Raw genomic sequence first — 14772 nt, forward strand, 5'->3', positions numbered from 1 at the left:
ACATTAAGAAACTAACTGTTCTTGGGTTTCTTTCAGAATGTGGGCCTCTCAAGTAACAGCCTTCCCAGGTTCTCCCTGTGCCAGACTGGCAGGCTGTTTTTGCCACCTCATTGTCGTGGAATGGATTTGTGCTAGAAGGGAAAGAGAGTAAGAGCTCAGATGAAAAGGAGGGAGTTATGCTCCTATATGGATGGGGAAATTAAAACATGTATCCTCAGGCCACAAAGCAGAATGAAGGAGAGGGCAAAGTTATTCATTTCCCAATTAGTATTCAGATAGATGGGATGGAAAATGAAAATGAAATTTGCTTCTCTGCAACACTAATTCATGTTCTTTCTGATCCTATTATTAGATTACCAAAATTTGGACAAATGGGTAAAAAATGAATTCAATATTCAATCAATTCCAAAAGCATTTAGGCTTTTGTTAGGCTCTAATCATGTCTAGCTCTTTGTGATCCTGTGTTTTTTTTTGGGGGGGGGGCAAAGGTACTGGAATAGTTTGTTATTTACTTCTCAGCTCATTATACACATGAGGAAACTGAGGCAAGTGACTTGTCTAGGGTGAAACAGCTAATGACTAAGGCTGGATTTGAACATAGGAAGATGAGAGTTCCTGACTCCTGATCCAATGCTTTGTCCACTATACATCTAGCTACCCCTTACCCCTACTGAAGTTGGAAGCATGGAACCATTCTTTAGGATCTTGGGCCAGTTCTGTTATTTGTGTGACCTCAGACCAGTCAATTCTCTCACTTTGTAAGCTTTGGTTTTTCCAAGTGTAAAAATAGGAGGTAGACTTAGAGGGTACTAGTGCTTTGTAGCTAGCTCTAAATCATAGGCCCTTCCATGAAATATATATTCTTGCAAGTCATTCAGTGGAGGAATGAGACAACAGAGTTAGTGCACATAGTGGGTAGTAAGCAGGTCTAGGTTTAAATTCATCTTCCCCAAGTCATTTAACTTCTCAATGATCTGGACATGTGGAAATGCCTATAAATTGAAGAGCAAGTGATGGTTTGATAGCAGAAAGAGATTTTATTCACTTTTATTTCCCTATACCATATAAATCACAACTATAGTTTCAAAAGAAAAAAAAAACTACCCTACAATCAGCTTTAAAAATTCAATTGTTTACTCAAAAGAGATAGCAGAGAACACAAAAATCTGGAGTCAAAAGACATGGATTTAAACCTTAGCTGGGCTATTGGCTGCCTGCAGCATGATTTTGGCTAAATTACTTTGGGCTTTCATTTTATGTATAAAAACGAAAGGACTGCATTCTAAGGTCCTGTCTGGTTCTAAATCCATAATCCTACGAGTCCATTCTCTGTTGAACAAGACAACTGCTGAATATAAGAAATGATTACTTTTTATAAAAGTTTAAACACTGAAGCCAGAGATAAGAAAATAAAACAGGATTGTATAATCACATATTTAGAGAGACAGGTGATAGACAATATGTCTTTAATGAAACCAAGGCAAGGGGGATACAGGAATCTCTGGAAGTCACTTTCCTAATAAGGGAGTTGTACAAGTCATGAGACAGATCCGATTCCCTTTGGCTTCTCATAGACTCATGTTCTCATTGACCTCTGTAAGGAACCTTGTGAATCAGTACCTAGAAAAACCTGTTAGTCATGCTGTCCAAATAGATGAGAACATCTTAAGGACAGGTTGCTTACTCAGGGAGAAGAGAGGTAAGACTTTGCTCTTCTTGGATCATCCCCCCTAGTTCTATTAATATTGTTAACACATGATAAAGTTTTCAATGTTCATAAAAGAATTATTTGTCTTATACAAAAATAAAAAAAAAATATCTTGGGCAGACAGCAGCCCTATACAAAGGTAGTTAAAGTAGCCATTCGGATAACATGATTTAAAATACTAAAAAACCTGTCCAACCCAAAATAGTACTAGCCTACCTATGACACCTTTGTCATTTACTCCAAAGAAGTCCATTAAAATGCAAATATAGGGGGCAGCTAAGTGGCACAGTAGATAGAACATCAGCCCTGAATTCAGGAGGACCTGAGTTCAAATCTGATCTCAGACACTTAACACTTCCTAGCTGTGTGATAGTAAGCAAGTCACTTAACCCCAGCCTCAGGAAAAAATAAATGCAAATATAATCCCTAGTACAGTATAAAACATCAATCTTCTAGTAGCCATAACTATATTGGTACCAGAGATCGAAGTAGGTTTATGAATGCCTAGGACTCAGTACTGGTTAATTTGGGGAGGAAAGGAGTGGTAAAGGGCCAGATTTAAATGCTGCATCTTAAGAATGGCATTGAAAAAATAGAGAATGTTAAGAGGAGGGCAATAAGGATATTGAGGGCCCTTGAATTTACATGTAGATTGGGTAATGCAATGGTCCAAAGTATCTGAAACTTTTTCAGAGGATCTCCAAATTCAAAATTATTATTTATTTCTGATATGGTAAATACACACACACACACACACACACACACACACACACACACACACATATATATACACACATAATCTACATAAATAAAAACTCTTTGGACAGATAATTTTAATTGGACAATATTTGGGCAATAATTTGTCTTTGAACAATACTACTTAATACAATAAAGGGATACTGAGAACCATTAGGGTAAAGGAACTTAAATTCAATCTTCAACAGAAAGCCTTTCCCATTATTTAGTAATGTTTGTATCTTCCCTCTGAAGTTATCTTCAATTTACCACACATACCCACACTCACACACACACACACACATACACACACACCTATCTTACTAGTACATAGGTGTTTTTTTTTTTTTTTTCTTGGTATATTGTCTCCTCCATTAGACTGTGAGACTCAAGGCTAATGTGGGGAAGAATATCCTGATGAATGTATTTCCATTTCTATTGCTCCCTAGGATTTTAAAAGCTACCTAAATAGTAGGCTAGTGCAGATTGTTGTGAGGATCAAATGAGAAAGTATCAATTTTTTAAAAGTGCTCAGAACTTTGCTTGACACACAGTAGGTACTATATAAATGCTTACTCCATTCTTCTTTCCTTTTTTATTAGTTATACTTTTGGAGGAAGAGAAACCGAGTCTCAGAGAGGCAAGTGATTTACTTTAGGTTTATGCTACTAGCAAATATCAGAGTCACAATTTGAACCTTGACCTACTGACTCCAAATCAAAGATGAAAACACTCAAAAATGATAAAGTACAAGGGACATGCTGCAAGATTTATATTGTTTTTTGTATCTCTATTCATATAATATGATAATAACCAGTGAAATTAGGACTGACTTTTATAGGCTACAGGAGATCCATATTTAACCTAGACATGTGGAGATAGAAAGAATGAGGGATGGCATGGCTCTCCCGGCCAAGAAGTGAAGAAAAGATGTCTATCTTTTAGTTTAACATTCAAGGCAGTGTGGGAGAGAGGAGTGAACAATGGATTGGTAGTTTAGACAACTTAGCTTTGTTTCTTGTACTCATGACAAGTAGTCATGAGATCTTGGCCAAGCCTTTGTCATTCTTTGACAAAAGAAGGGACTGTACCCAATGATGAAAAATCCATGTATGGTAGGGGAAAAAGGATTAACCTTCCTGCTGAATTTGGAATAATAACACTTGAATTCAAATCTCAATTTAGGAAAATAATTACCTTGTGACTTTAAGCTAGCCATTTTTTAACCTTTATGGATTTCAGCATCCTTAACTCTAAAGTCAATGATTTCAATTCCAACTCTCAGTCTATGGCCTTATGATCTCAAAGGGTTCATGCCTTAGAAGACTTCTGGTGAAGAGTCAATCTACTTACCCAGCGCTTGGCCTACAGAACTTTGGGACAATGTAGTTTGCTAAGAAGCCCTTCCCAACCATGAGTTGAAATCTGCTTCTGTCATTTTCAGCTATTGCCTTCATTTTTGACTCCCTGGGCCAAACAGAGTAAATATAATGCTCCTTCATGGAACAGGGTCTCAAATTCTCTGTATTCACTCTTTCTTGAAATAATTTTGTATATTCTTTATATTTACTCATTTGTCTGTCTACAAATCTATTTTCTTTATTGCATATTTAATCCCTAGTAGTATTTAAACTTCTTGGGGGTAGGAGACTGTTTGGTTTAACAATAGTAATACCTTTGTATTTATTTATCTGCTTAATACAGTCTCCTTCCCCTCCCCTCACTTAGATTGAAAGTTATGTGGGCTCATGGAGAGTGAGGATCATTTTGTTTTGTATTATTATCTTCAATTCCAAGTTCATTGACTATATCATAGTAAGTACTTAAATTTGTGTTGAATTTACCAGTCTATGCTTAATTCATACTCTATCCTCAAAGGAAATTTTAATAAAAAATCCAATGTTTAAGTACAGAAACCAAGATCAGTCTATGAACAAACAGTCAGGATTGGAAACAGCTGCTATCTAACCAGAGTGTTCAACTCTCTTTCTCCAGATTGAAGGATTTACTAACGGGTTCTTCAGTGTTCAGAGGCCTATGAAATAGAAATAGCATTTCCTTTTAAAGTATGTCCGAGTGGGGGCTTGGGTCCGGTGTTTTGTTTGGTTCTGATTCACATGTTACAAGGCAGACCATGAGTCAGACCAATTAGACAAGCAATGATACACATCCCAGAGGCCAAATAAGTGCCCTGGACTTGTATTTCCTGGAAGCTTCAAGACAGAGGATCTCTAGGATTCTTTTGAAGGCCAAATCTAGACATAGGAAATAAGTGGACCATATTTACATGTGGTAAACATATTTTAAGTGTGTGAACATTTGCAGTCTTTTCTTAGGGAAATTTCAAGCTTAAAATTGTGTTCTTAGTTCCTTTAAATGTATCACCTTTATTTCTCCCCACTTGCTTCCAGAGTTTAGAAGTCCATGGGGCAAACAGGGGACATTCTTATAGCATGGAGGGTGACAGCAACAGTAGCCTCAGGCAACCATCAAGTAGTTAGTCCCTGGAGATGGCATTAGCTTGTTGTTAATAAGCATCTGGTTTGGACCAAAAAAGAGCAGTGCAAAGTGGGTGGTCAGAAGAGGAAGGAGTTTCTATACAACATCTGGGGACTTGTTTGGTGAATCCTGGATCAGATTTTTTTGTGTAACTTACAATCTGCACATAAATACTATAATAATAACCATTGACCTCTAGAATCCTTGTTTTATTAGAATATATACTCCTGGACCTCTACCTGTTCCCATTTTTAGCCCTAAAGGGCTAGTTGGTCAGAAATTCAATTAGCAGTCCAGAGAAACTAGGCTGCTTGAAGAAAAGCAGATATTTTGTATGCATGTGTGTGTGCTGAACACATGGGACATGTTTCTTTTAAAGCTATCTTCTTTTGTTGTCCAATAATAATTTAGAAAATGAGAATTTTGAGTAAATTATACTTTTCCATCATGGGCTTGAATGAGATGGAGTGCTGACACAAACTATTAGAAATGTCATCAAGTATACATGAGATGAGATTGATAGCTCATTGTTATTGGTTAGCTGTTTTTTTCAGTGTTGTCAAACTCTTTGTGACACCATTTAAGGTTTTCTTCACAAATGTACCAAGGTGGTTTGCCATTTCTTTCTCTAGCTCATTTGACAGATGAGGAAACTGAGACAAATATAGTTAAGTGACTTGATCAGAGTCACACAGCTCGGAAGTATAGCTGAGATTGCATTTGGACTCAGGTTTTCTTGACTCCAGGCCCATATTCTCTTCCCTATGAAGTACTTTAAGTGCCCTTGATAGTGCATATTTTTTTTTAATTTTGTAAATTGCCAACAGATGCACTAGAAAATTCCAGAGCTAAAGGATGTGTATATATTATCCCCTCAGAGACTAGTTGAAGATTTATCCTTACAAAGTCAAACCCATTTAATCATCTTAATGAAGCCTTTGAATGGAATAGAAAGAAAGTCCTTGTCAGGTATAGAAAATAAAGGTTTTTTTTAATGAAGACATTTTGAAAACAGCAGTTTTCTCACATTGGCTTTTGGGTCTTTTGAAATCAGGACCTTGGATTAAAATTTTGCTTCTGACATAATATTATTTGACATTGGGCAGATTCTTTAAAGTCCTTGGATCTCAGCATTCTTCAATGTGATATGAAAGAATTGGAGGATGTGGCTTCTGAAATCCTCTCTAGCTCTTGAACTAAGAGCCTTCAAAGCATCATTCTTTTGCCTCCTGCAGAAATATGATTTTGGAATAGTCTAGTAAGACCTGAGTTCAAGTTCTACCTATCACTAGTTGTGTAGATTGGGCAAAACACTTTCTTTCTCTATCCAGTGAACATAGAAGGGGAACAAGTTGTGAAGGGTTTTAAACCAAATAAACCACTTTATCTTTAATTCTGAAAGGAATAGGGAGTCATGGGAATATATTAAGTAGTATGAGATGTGGTGAGACTTGTATTTTGGATTGCTTTGGATGGACTGGAGTTGGATAGAGAATTGAGGCAAATAGTTAAAAGAAATTAATTAAAAAGTTATTACAGCTATCGTGAGCCATTTCTTTTTATTCTTTTTAACAGTGGTGAGGAGCTTGCATTTTTTTTTTCATCATTTGATGAGCAGTAAGTGAAAGGAAGACTAAACTCCAATAAATGAATATATTTACATACTAATAGAATCAGATAAGCTCTTTCTCTTTTTCCTTTTACAAATTAAATATAAATTTACTTATCTTAGTATATGTTGAATCCTACCCCCCAAGTATGTAAGCTCTTAGAGGGCAGGAACCAAACTGTTTTTTTTTTTTTTTTAATGAATCCAGCACCTACCACAGAGTTCCCTGAATTCAATATTCCCCTAAAAGATGTTTGCTAGATTGGTAAGCTCTGTGCTGATTCTGAAACTGAAGGCTTAAAAGCTTTGGTTGTTGGCTATTCTCTAACTTTTAATGATCCCCATATCCACAGGTAATCTAAAATTGGCTGTTTTTGCACATGTCAGTTGCAAATCTTCAACCAATCTGGGAACTGAAGCATATTCTCATAATACCATAAAAATCCACAATTTTAAAAGTCACATCTTCAGTGTTGATTTTCAGAGGCACTGGCACAGGGAATATTCTCCTCTAGCTCATTTTGGGCCTAAGAAGCTGTATCTATGGGCATCCTTCCAATGTCATAGTAATTAAAGTCTTTAAGGGATGGCTTAGTATGTTTTGAAGACAGAAGGAGCCAATGTCAATTCCCCAGGAGCCATGTTTATGTTGGATGGCTTGCCTGGAGACCTTGCCAAGAAGCACAGTGTAGGAATGAGAGGTGAAATCAGGGAAGGTCCACTGAGTACCAGGGGGAGACTTAGCCTGGAGTAAGATAATGGGAAAAGAGACACCCAACATGATCTGAGAAGCCACATAGTATCACAGATTTCAAGCCCAAAGGGAACATAGAGGTCATTTGTTAAATGCCTGCATTTTGCTTGGTGAAGAAATAGAGACCCTAAGAAATTAAATGATTTGCCCAGGAGATGCCTATGGGGACACCGGTACAAAAGACAGTTGCTCATGCATTATTGTGGCTCTGGACAGAGACTCAGGCTGGATAGATATTGAAGGAATTCTTTTGCTGCTCTTTATACTTTACTCAAAGCCTTTCTCTGAACCTCAGTTTCCTCATCTGCAAACTGAGATAATTAGACCCTGTGAACTCTGAGGTTCCTTCCATATCTAAATCTACTGTGATTGCATAGAGTTGATAGTGATCAGGGAGAGTAGGTGGATAGATCCACTAGAGCCAGAGTTAGAAAACGAGAGTTCAAATACCACTTTAGACAGTTTTTAGTTGTGTGACCCTGGGCAAGTTACTTAACCCTGTTTACCTCAGTTCCCTCATCTGTAAAATAAGCCAGAAATGTGAATGGCAAACTACTCCAGTATCTTTGCCAAGAGAATCCTAATGAGGCCACATAGAATCAAACATGACCAAATGACTGAAAAATGAAATATGATTTCTAAGAGTTCTTTTGGTTATATTAATTATATATACTTTATAAATCTATCAATAGTACAGCTTCTTAGCCTTCATTTCCTAAAAGACAGCACAACAATCACAAAAGTGATAAGATGCTTGCTGGTGCTTTGTTTCAGATCTGCAAAATTCCTTAGCAAATGCCTGGGATCAGTGCTGTTCTTGCAAGGACTATTTAATAAAATGTCAAAGTGGTTAGGAGGGCAGTAGAGTAGAAAGAACCTTACACTGCTGTTAGGAGACACCAGGATCCAGCTCCTGATACTAACATTTGTTAGCTGTAATCATAGAAAAGTCATTTTGTCACAATTTCCTCAATTGCAAAATTGGAATAATAACACCAGTAATCCTCAAAAGATTGAGTGTGGTGAGCCTCAAATGTGATCCTAGTGCTTTGCAAACCCTAAAGGAATCAGAAGAAATCACTACAAAATTACTTTAAAAAACCCTTCATGAGCAATATAAACATCTGCTCTTGTTATTTTTTTTTCCATTTTCCGAGGGCATTAGTAAATTCTGTGTCAATTCTTTTGGAATTGTGCACATAACAAAGCCCTGTTCAGACCTCATATGGAGTATATGTTCAGTCCTTAGTGGTCCATTTTAGGGGCTACATCAATAAACTTGGAGGGCTGAGGAAGGCAATTGGTCTAGTGAATTGCCTCAACTTTATGATGCATGAAAATCAATGAATTAATGGGTCAATAGGAACTTTAGTATCAAAACAGAAGCCATGGAGTATAAAGATTGCTTTTGTTCTTTGGTCTAGAGGGCAGTTAAGAACAACGAGAGAAAGTTGAAAAAGGCAAATGTAAGCTTGACTTAAAGAAACATGACTAATGAGTCCAGCTATGTGTAAGTGGAAGGAGCCATATCTGGAGGTGATGCATTCCTTCTTGTTGAAGAATATAATGTTTATTGTCAAAGAAATTCTTGTTCAGGTATGGTTTTCATGAGATGGCTTCTGTGCCTAACAGAATGACCCAGCACCAGCATATCTAATAGCAATAGACAATGTTGTTTGGTAGTGAGAACAATGGGTTTGGGGCCAAAGGATTAGGGTTCAAATTTCAGTTCTGCAATTTTCCACTTGCATGACTGTAGAAAGGTCAGATGTTTGTCATATATCTGCAAAAGCAGAGGGTTGAATATGGTGGCTCTATAGTCCCATTCAACTCTAAATCTATGAATCCAGAATCTTCCCATTTTGTAGGAAGCTCTTTCCATTCAGACACCCCTCTCTCTGAGTAGCAAATGCATTTCCAAGTGCAGCTGTTAAGTTTATTATATTAAGTAAAAATCAAATCACCAAGGCAAATCTTGAGGCACTTTAGTATCATTAGATTTTTTTTGGGGGGGGAGAGGAATTATTTTGTTATCTTTTGTAAGTTCATTGAAATGGCTCCATCTGTAAGCATATCCTTTTCAAATCTAAATACTTATGAAAGTATTTCAAAATGTCTGTGATTGTATATCCACTAGGCAAACGGTATAAGGCAGCCTGGTTGTGAATTTAATAAGTAAAAAGGTAATAAAGCATTCCAACATGCATTTGGAGAGACATGAAACTTTATGACTGCTATTCTTTTCGGGATAGCCAACCACGCTCTTCCTCCAACCCTGGCCACCTCCCCCCCCTATTATTTTTTCCTTTTTTTTTTTTTTTTTTTTTTTTTTTTGGTACATAAGACATTCGGTAACCTCTAAAGCTATACTCATCTTTTTGATTGTCATAATCCCAAGAGGCATTAAGTATCTTTCCTTTCATGTCTGCACCGTCACATACCTTTTCTAAGCCTGTAATTGGATCCTAATGGAAAATCCACTCTGTGTAGGCCAGGGAAGTTGGCATTTGAGAGTGGCAAGGAGGAGAAAATGTTCTTCCTCTAAACCAGATAATCCTGTTTTCCCATGCAAAAGAAAACAAAATTGCCATACAAAAAAACAAAAAAAAACAAAATAGGACTGCAAAAGGGCTGTCTGCATGCTGCTGGAGCAGGCTTGGACCTGCTATCCTTCTTAGCAATTAATCGGCTTGGGCCAAAAGAAAAAATTACAAAATTTTGAGAGGAGCCCTTCCTCTAAAATTGCTATCTTCACTAAGTCTAGGGAGGAGAGGTTTGGACAAAAATTATCTGCTGGTAGAACAATCTTTTGCAAGTCCCTACTCTATGAAAGAAAAATGAAAAGATGAGCACTTATCACTATTTAGATCATCTATTTCCCCCCCATATTTTGGGTATACATGCTCTTATTTGGGGACTCTGGTCATTTACTGAAGTAATCTGACAAGCTGCATCACCACACTGACACCCTGTGACCATGGCAAAGTAACTTTACCTCTCTAAGTCTCAATTTCCTCATCTTTAAAATGGGGTTAAGAATTATGACTCCTATTTCACAGAATTATTTGAAGGCTCAAATGAGATAACCCAAGTAAATTACAGATTTCAAAGTGCTCTATGCCACTGCCTTATTACGATTTATCAACATCTATTGTTATTTGTGTAATTCTTTTGATAGACTTCAGACAGACTTGGTCTTCAGACAGATATCCTTCTGTTCTATTTATTGTTCTGTGGATTTTTAAGCAGGTGAATAAAATCCCTGCTATCTTATAACTGAATTTAGGTATTGTCATAGAAGGGAATAATGATTATTGCTGGTATTCCAGATCATGTCTGTTCTCGGTGTAATTTATTAGATTCTGTTCTACAGGTTCTAGAGAAGCCTTTAAGTAGATGTGATCAAACAGAGAGACTGCAGTGGGGATCAACCCATAAAAGGGATTCTTCAATGATCCACCTCTGGAAAACTGTATATGAATAGCTCTTGTCGCAGAATTAATAGCAAGGAAATACATCGACTGATTGGCATTTCACCTTCTCTCATTGCCTTAGTTCCCTAGTGAATTCTCCACTTTCCAGTTTTAGTGAGGTGTATTGGAAAGAACGCTGGTCTTAGAGTAAGAAGGTCAGAGTTCAAAAACCAGTTGCACCACTTGCTATTTGAATGATCTTGGATAAGTCGTCACTTCTCTATCTGGTTCCCAGTGTCGTCTTCTCTAAAATGAAGGGTTAGAGCAGGTGAACTATTAAGATCCCTCCCAGTGCTTAACCGTACATGATGTCTCATAGGACATGGAAAGTGCTTTAGGTAACAGGAGTTCCGAGTTCTAGTCCCTAACTAGTTCTAGTCATCTAGCTATGTGAGTAATATCTCATCTTTGACTCACAAAATCCCCAACTATGAAATAGGAGGGTACAACTAGACACTTTCTATGTTCCCTTCCTGGTTTCCCTAGCATTCTGTGATTCTCAAACTTTTCCTTTCCCTTTGACCATGGGCCAGGTAAATAGCATGTTTTTGAGCTGCAGGAACAACTGAAACCCTCTCCTTCAGCTTGATTTCCTGTGACCTGTGATTCTTTACACGCTGCCTGCTGGGCTTCTGGCCAGCCCTTCTCAAGAGGGAAATGTGCAGACCCTGGGGGACAGAAATCAGTTCCCTTGTGCTTGAATTGCTGTTCCAGCTGCCAATGTCAGCCACTGAAGAAGCAGTTTTGGCTATGACTGGAGTGGAGGAGAAACCCCAAGGATGAAAGCAAAAGAAGAATTTCCCTTTTGGCAAAATACATTTTCAGTATGAAAAATGAAAAATCTGTTCTTCCCTCCCTGATACTGGAGAGTAGGAGAACAGACAAGTTTCATCTGTCAAATTCAAGCTTCTGTTTAAACTTTCATGAAGGCAATGATGGGAATCAGATTACCTCCAAGGATCTAGTTTGGTTTTCAGTGACTGTGAACTAATGGGTTTGGGAGCCCATTACCTTGGTGCCTAGAGGTAGCTGGAACTTTTTTGTGGTGACATTGGGTTTAGTGAGAATCAGAGAGGGCGAAAAAAATACTTGATCCTCCTGAGAATTCCTAGTACATTTCAGGAAAGCAGAAAGGTAGAAAAAGAATGTTAACCAGGTTAAATAAAATCTCAACTCACCTTTTGGACTGCAGGGTTCAGATCCATGGCCAATTTTCCCTTTTCTTCTTGAACAGAGGCAGGTTCAGATTTTGCAGTGCTAGGGACTGACTGCACTGGGAGCTGTGGGGAGCGCTTCTGACAGCTCTTGTTTGAATGACTGATGTCTGGGAGATGTTGAGAGATGGATAATAATACTCTAGTTCCAGTTGTGAGCTCTGTACCCAGCCAGGCTGTTTCAGGCGGCTTTAATTGGAGAACAGGACTCCCTCTAAAACCTTGCCAGCCAATCGCTGAGGACTTGCCAACTTTTCTGACCAATCCCAGGCTGAGGCTTTGCTCCTACTGTCCCCTTTGCCTGGGAGGCAGAGGGGAGAGGGGAGAGGTGTCACCCAGTGTGACGTCAGGCTCAGGAAGCTGAGCCAGCTGCCTGAGGCTTGATTCACATCTGTCCCACTGGACTGGGAGCTGCTGTGTGTGCAGGGAGACGGGAATTCACACTCCCGGGATCTGGACTAGGCTGTACCCAGCTTTCCCCTCCACCCTCAGCCCCACCCCACCCTCTGCCATTGCCTTTAAAGGAAAAGAGAGGGGAGGAGCAGGGCCTTTAGTCATTCATTCAGGCCAAAAGGGAGTGTGATTTGACCAAGAAAACACGGGTCTATTTAGTTAAACTCTATCCAAAAATAAACTCTGAGCCATGCTCCCCTTCCCACCATTTGTGACTTAAGAGAAAGGGGGCAAGGTTTGTAATCTTAGTGTTGACTCAAAATCTACTAATTTTTTCCAAGGCCTCTTAACATTTTCGGGTAATCTGGGAGATACAGCCCTGTAGGTGATTTACAATTTGTTGGAAACAGAATGAGGAGCAAGTAATTACAAAGCTTGGCAGGGATGACAGACCTCCTACAGATAATGTCACTGTGTGAGCCAATTCCTTGGTCCATAGATTCCACTGGCAGGCAGCTCATTCATGAGAATGGTGGCAGGGCGCAATTCCATTCGTTCAATAATTCAATTCCATCAGCAGGCATTAAACTCCTACTATGTGCAGGGCTCCAAACTAGTAGTAGGGATGTAAAGACAAAAATGAGACACTCATCATGCTTACGTTCTCCTGGAATAATACAAAAATGTTCACAGATGGAGAGTTGGAATCTTAGAGGCCATTGAGTCCAATTTCTGCGTTTTACAGATGAAGAAACTGTGGTCCATGAAGGCAAAATAACTTTCTCAGGTGACACACATCTAGGAAACAGAATTTAAAGCAAGGATCTCTGACCGCAGTATTCATCACTCTCTGCCTCCCTTACCTGCCTACTCTATACAAAATAATTTCAAGAGGAAATGAATGGTAATAATAGAATGTATGTATATTGGATTTAGCATATATTTTAACATGTTTAACATTATTGGATTACCTGCCATCCAGGAGAGAGGATGGAGGGAAGGAGGAGAAAATTTGGAACACAAGATTTTGCAAGGATCAATGGTGAAAAATTATCCTTGCATATGTTTTGAAAATAAAAAGTTTTAATAAAAAAACTAATAGGATGTTTGAGGAGAGGTCTCCAGGAGGCTGTGGCAGCTGCTCTCTCTTGAAGGAAGTGAGGGATCTTACAAAGAAAATGAGAGAAGGGAGAGTAGTTCAAGTTGATTCAACACAATCATTATTATTTGCCATAGGAAATGTTTTTCACTTTAGGAAGTGCTGGTGGGTACATAGAGAGGAAAAGTCATGGAGAGTGAAGAAGGGTGTGGTGGAGTAGAGAAGAAAAACATTATTATTTTGAATCTGTCTGCTATAGGCAGCAGTGCAAGTACCTTATATAAAGGGGAGTTTTTTCAACTCGGGCTGAAAATTGCTTGATGGTATTGGGTTAGTGACTTAATGACTCCTGTAAAATGAAACCAGCAAAACCTTTTCTTTTTATACCTCCTTGTCCAGTGATGGACCATCATTTTGTTTTTAATGAGTATCACAGATCTGGGCCCTGAAAGTATTTTTTCCCTTCTCAGACAAGGGATTAAACCCAGAACCCTTTAATCCTGTAGAGACAGCATATTTCTTTTTATCTTCCTTTCCCACTCCTGATTGGAACCTGGCACTGCCACCTGTCTGTCTCACTCCCTTGCCAGATATTAATGATTATCTAGAACACCTAGAATATGAAATTTGCTATTTAACAGCTTTCCACGATGTATTGCTCATTAGCAGAAGAGGAGATGGGCAGGAGTGGGGGAGGTGAGTAGGGGATGGAGAGGACTAGTTTTGATAAATGCATTTTCTTTAGAATCCTAGATGCCTTGCATATTATCAGTCCTTCCCCCAATGTTTTATTGATGCTTTTAAAAAGCAACATAGTTTTCACTTCTCAATATTCATCATCCAATAAAATCCTTCCTTGTTACAAAGTATATTAAAGTAATGATACATTATCATATGTGATATTATATTTTTCTATACTTAAATTCTCTACCTGTCTGAGAGAAGACTATAATAATCTGTAGTATTTAAACATGGTATCTCATTTGATTATCAAAATAACCTTGGGAGGTAGATGCTATTTTTATCCAGATTTTATAGGAGATAAAACTGAGGTCAAAGGAGGTTAATTGAATTTGCCAGGATCACACACCTGGGATTTGCCTGAGGTAGGAGTCTTCTGACTCCAAGTTCAATGCTCTATCTACTATACTTCCTAGCAGCCCATATGTTTTAACAGTGCTTTATAGTCAAGGTTGGCCATTTCATCCATAGTTTTTTTTAAAGTTTTATTCCTCGGATACATTCCTGAAAAGGGCTTTAATTTCTCTTAAAATTAATAATAAATGGG

General features: G+C 38.2%; 1 protein-coding gene across 1 annotated transcript in view; it reads right to left on the reverse strand.

The window, feature by feature from the left end:
• The window catches only part of LMCD1 (LIM and cysteine rich domains 1), a 76308-nt gene extending 64055 nt beyond the window's left edge, over positions 1 to 12253 (reverse strand). Inside the window, exon 1 of the mRNA XM_074284033.1 lies at positions 11957 to 12253. Coding sequence (XP_074140134.1) covers positions 11957 to 11983 — 27 coding nt within the window. The 5' untranslated portion in view covers positions 11984 to 12253. The remainder of the gene's footprint in view (positions 1 to 11956) is intronic.
• Between the last annotated feature and the right edge of the window lie 2519 nt (positions 12254 to 14772).

This window comes from Sminthopsis crassicaudata, chromosome 1 (genome assembly GCF_048593235.1).
Source record: "Sminthopsis crassicaudata isolate SCR6 chromosome 1, ASM4859323v1, whole genome shotgun sequence".
Lineage (NCBI taxonomy): Eukaryota > Metazoa > Chordata > Mammalia > Dasyuromorphia > Dasyuridae > Sminthopsis > Sminthopsis crassicaudata.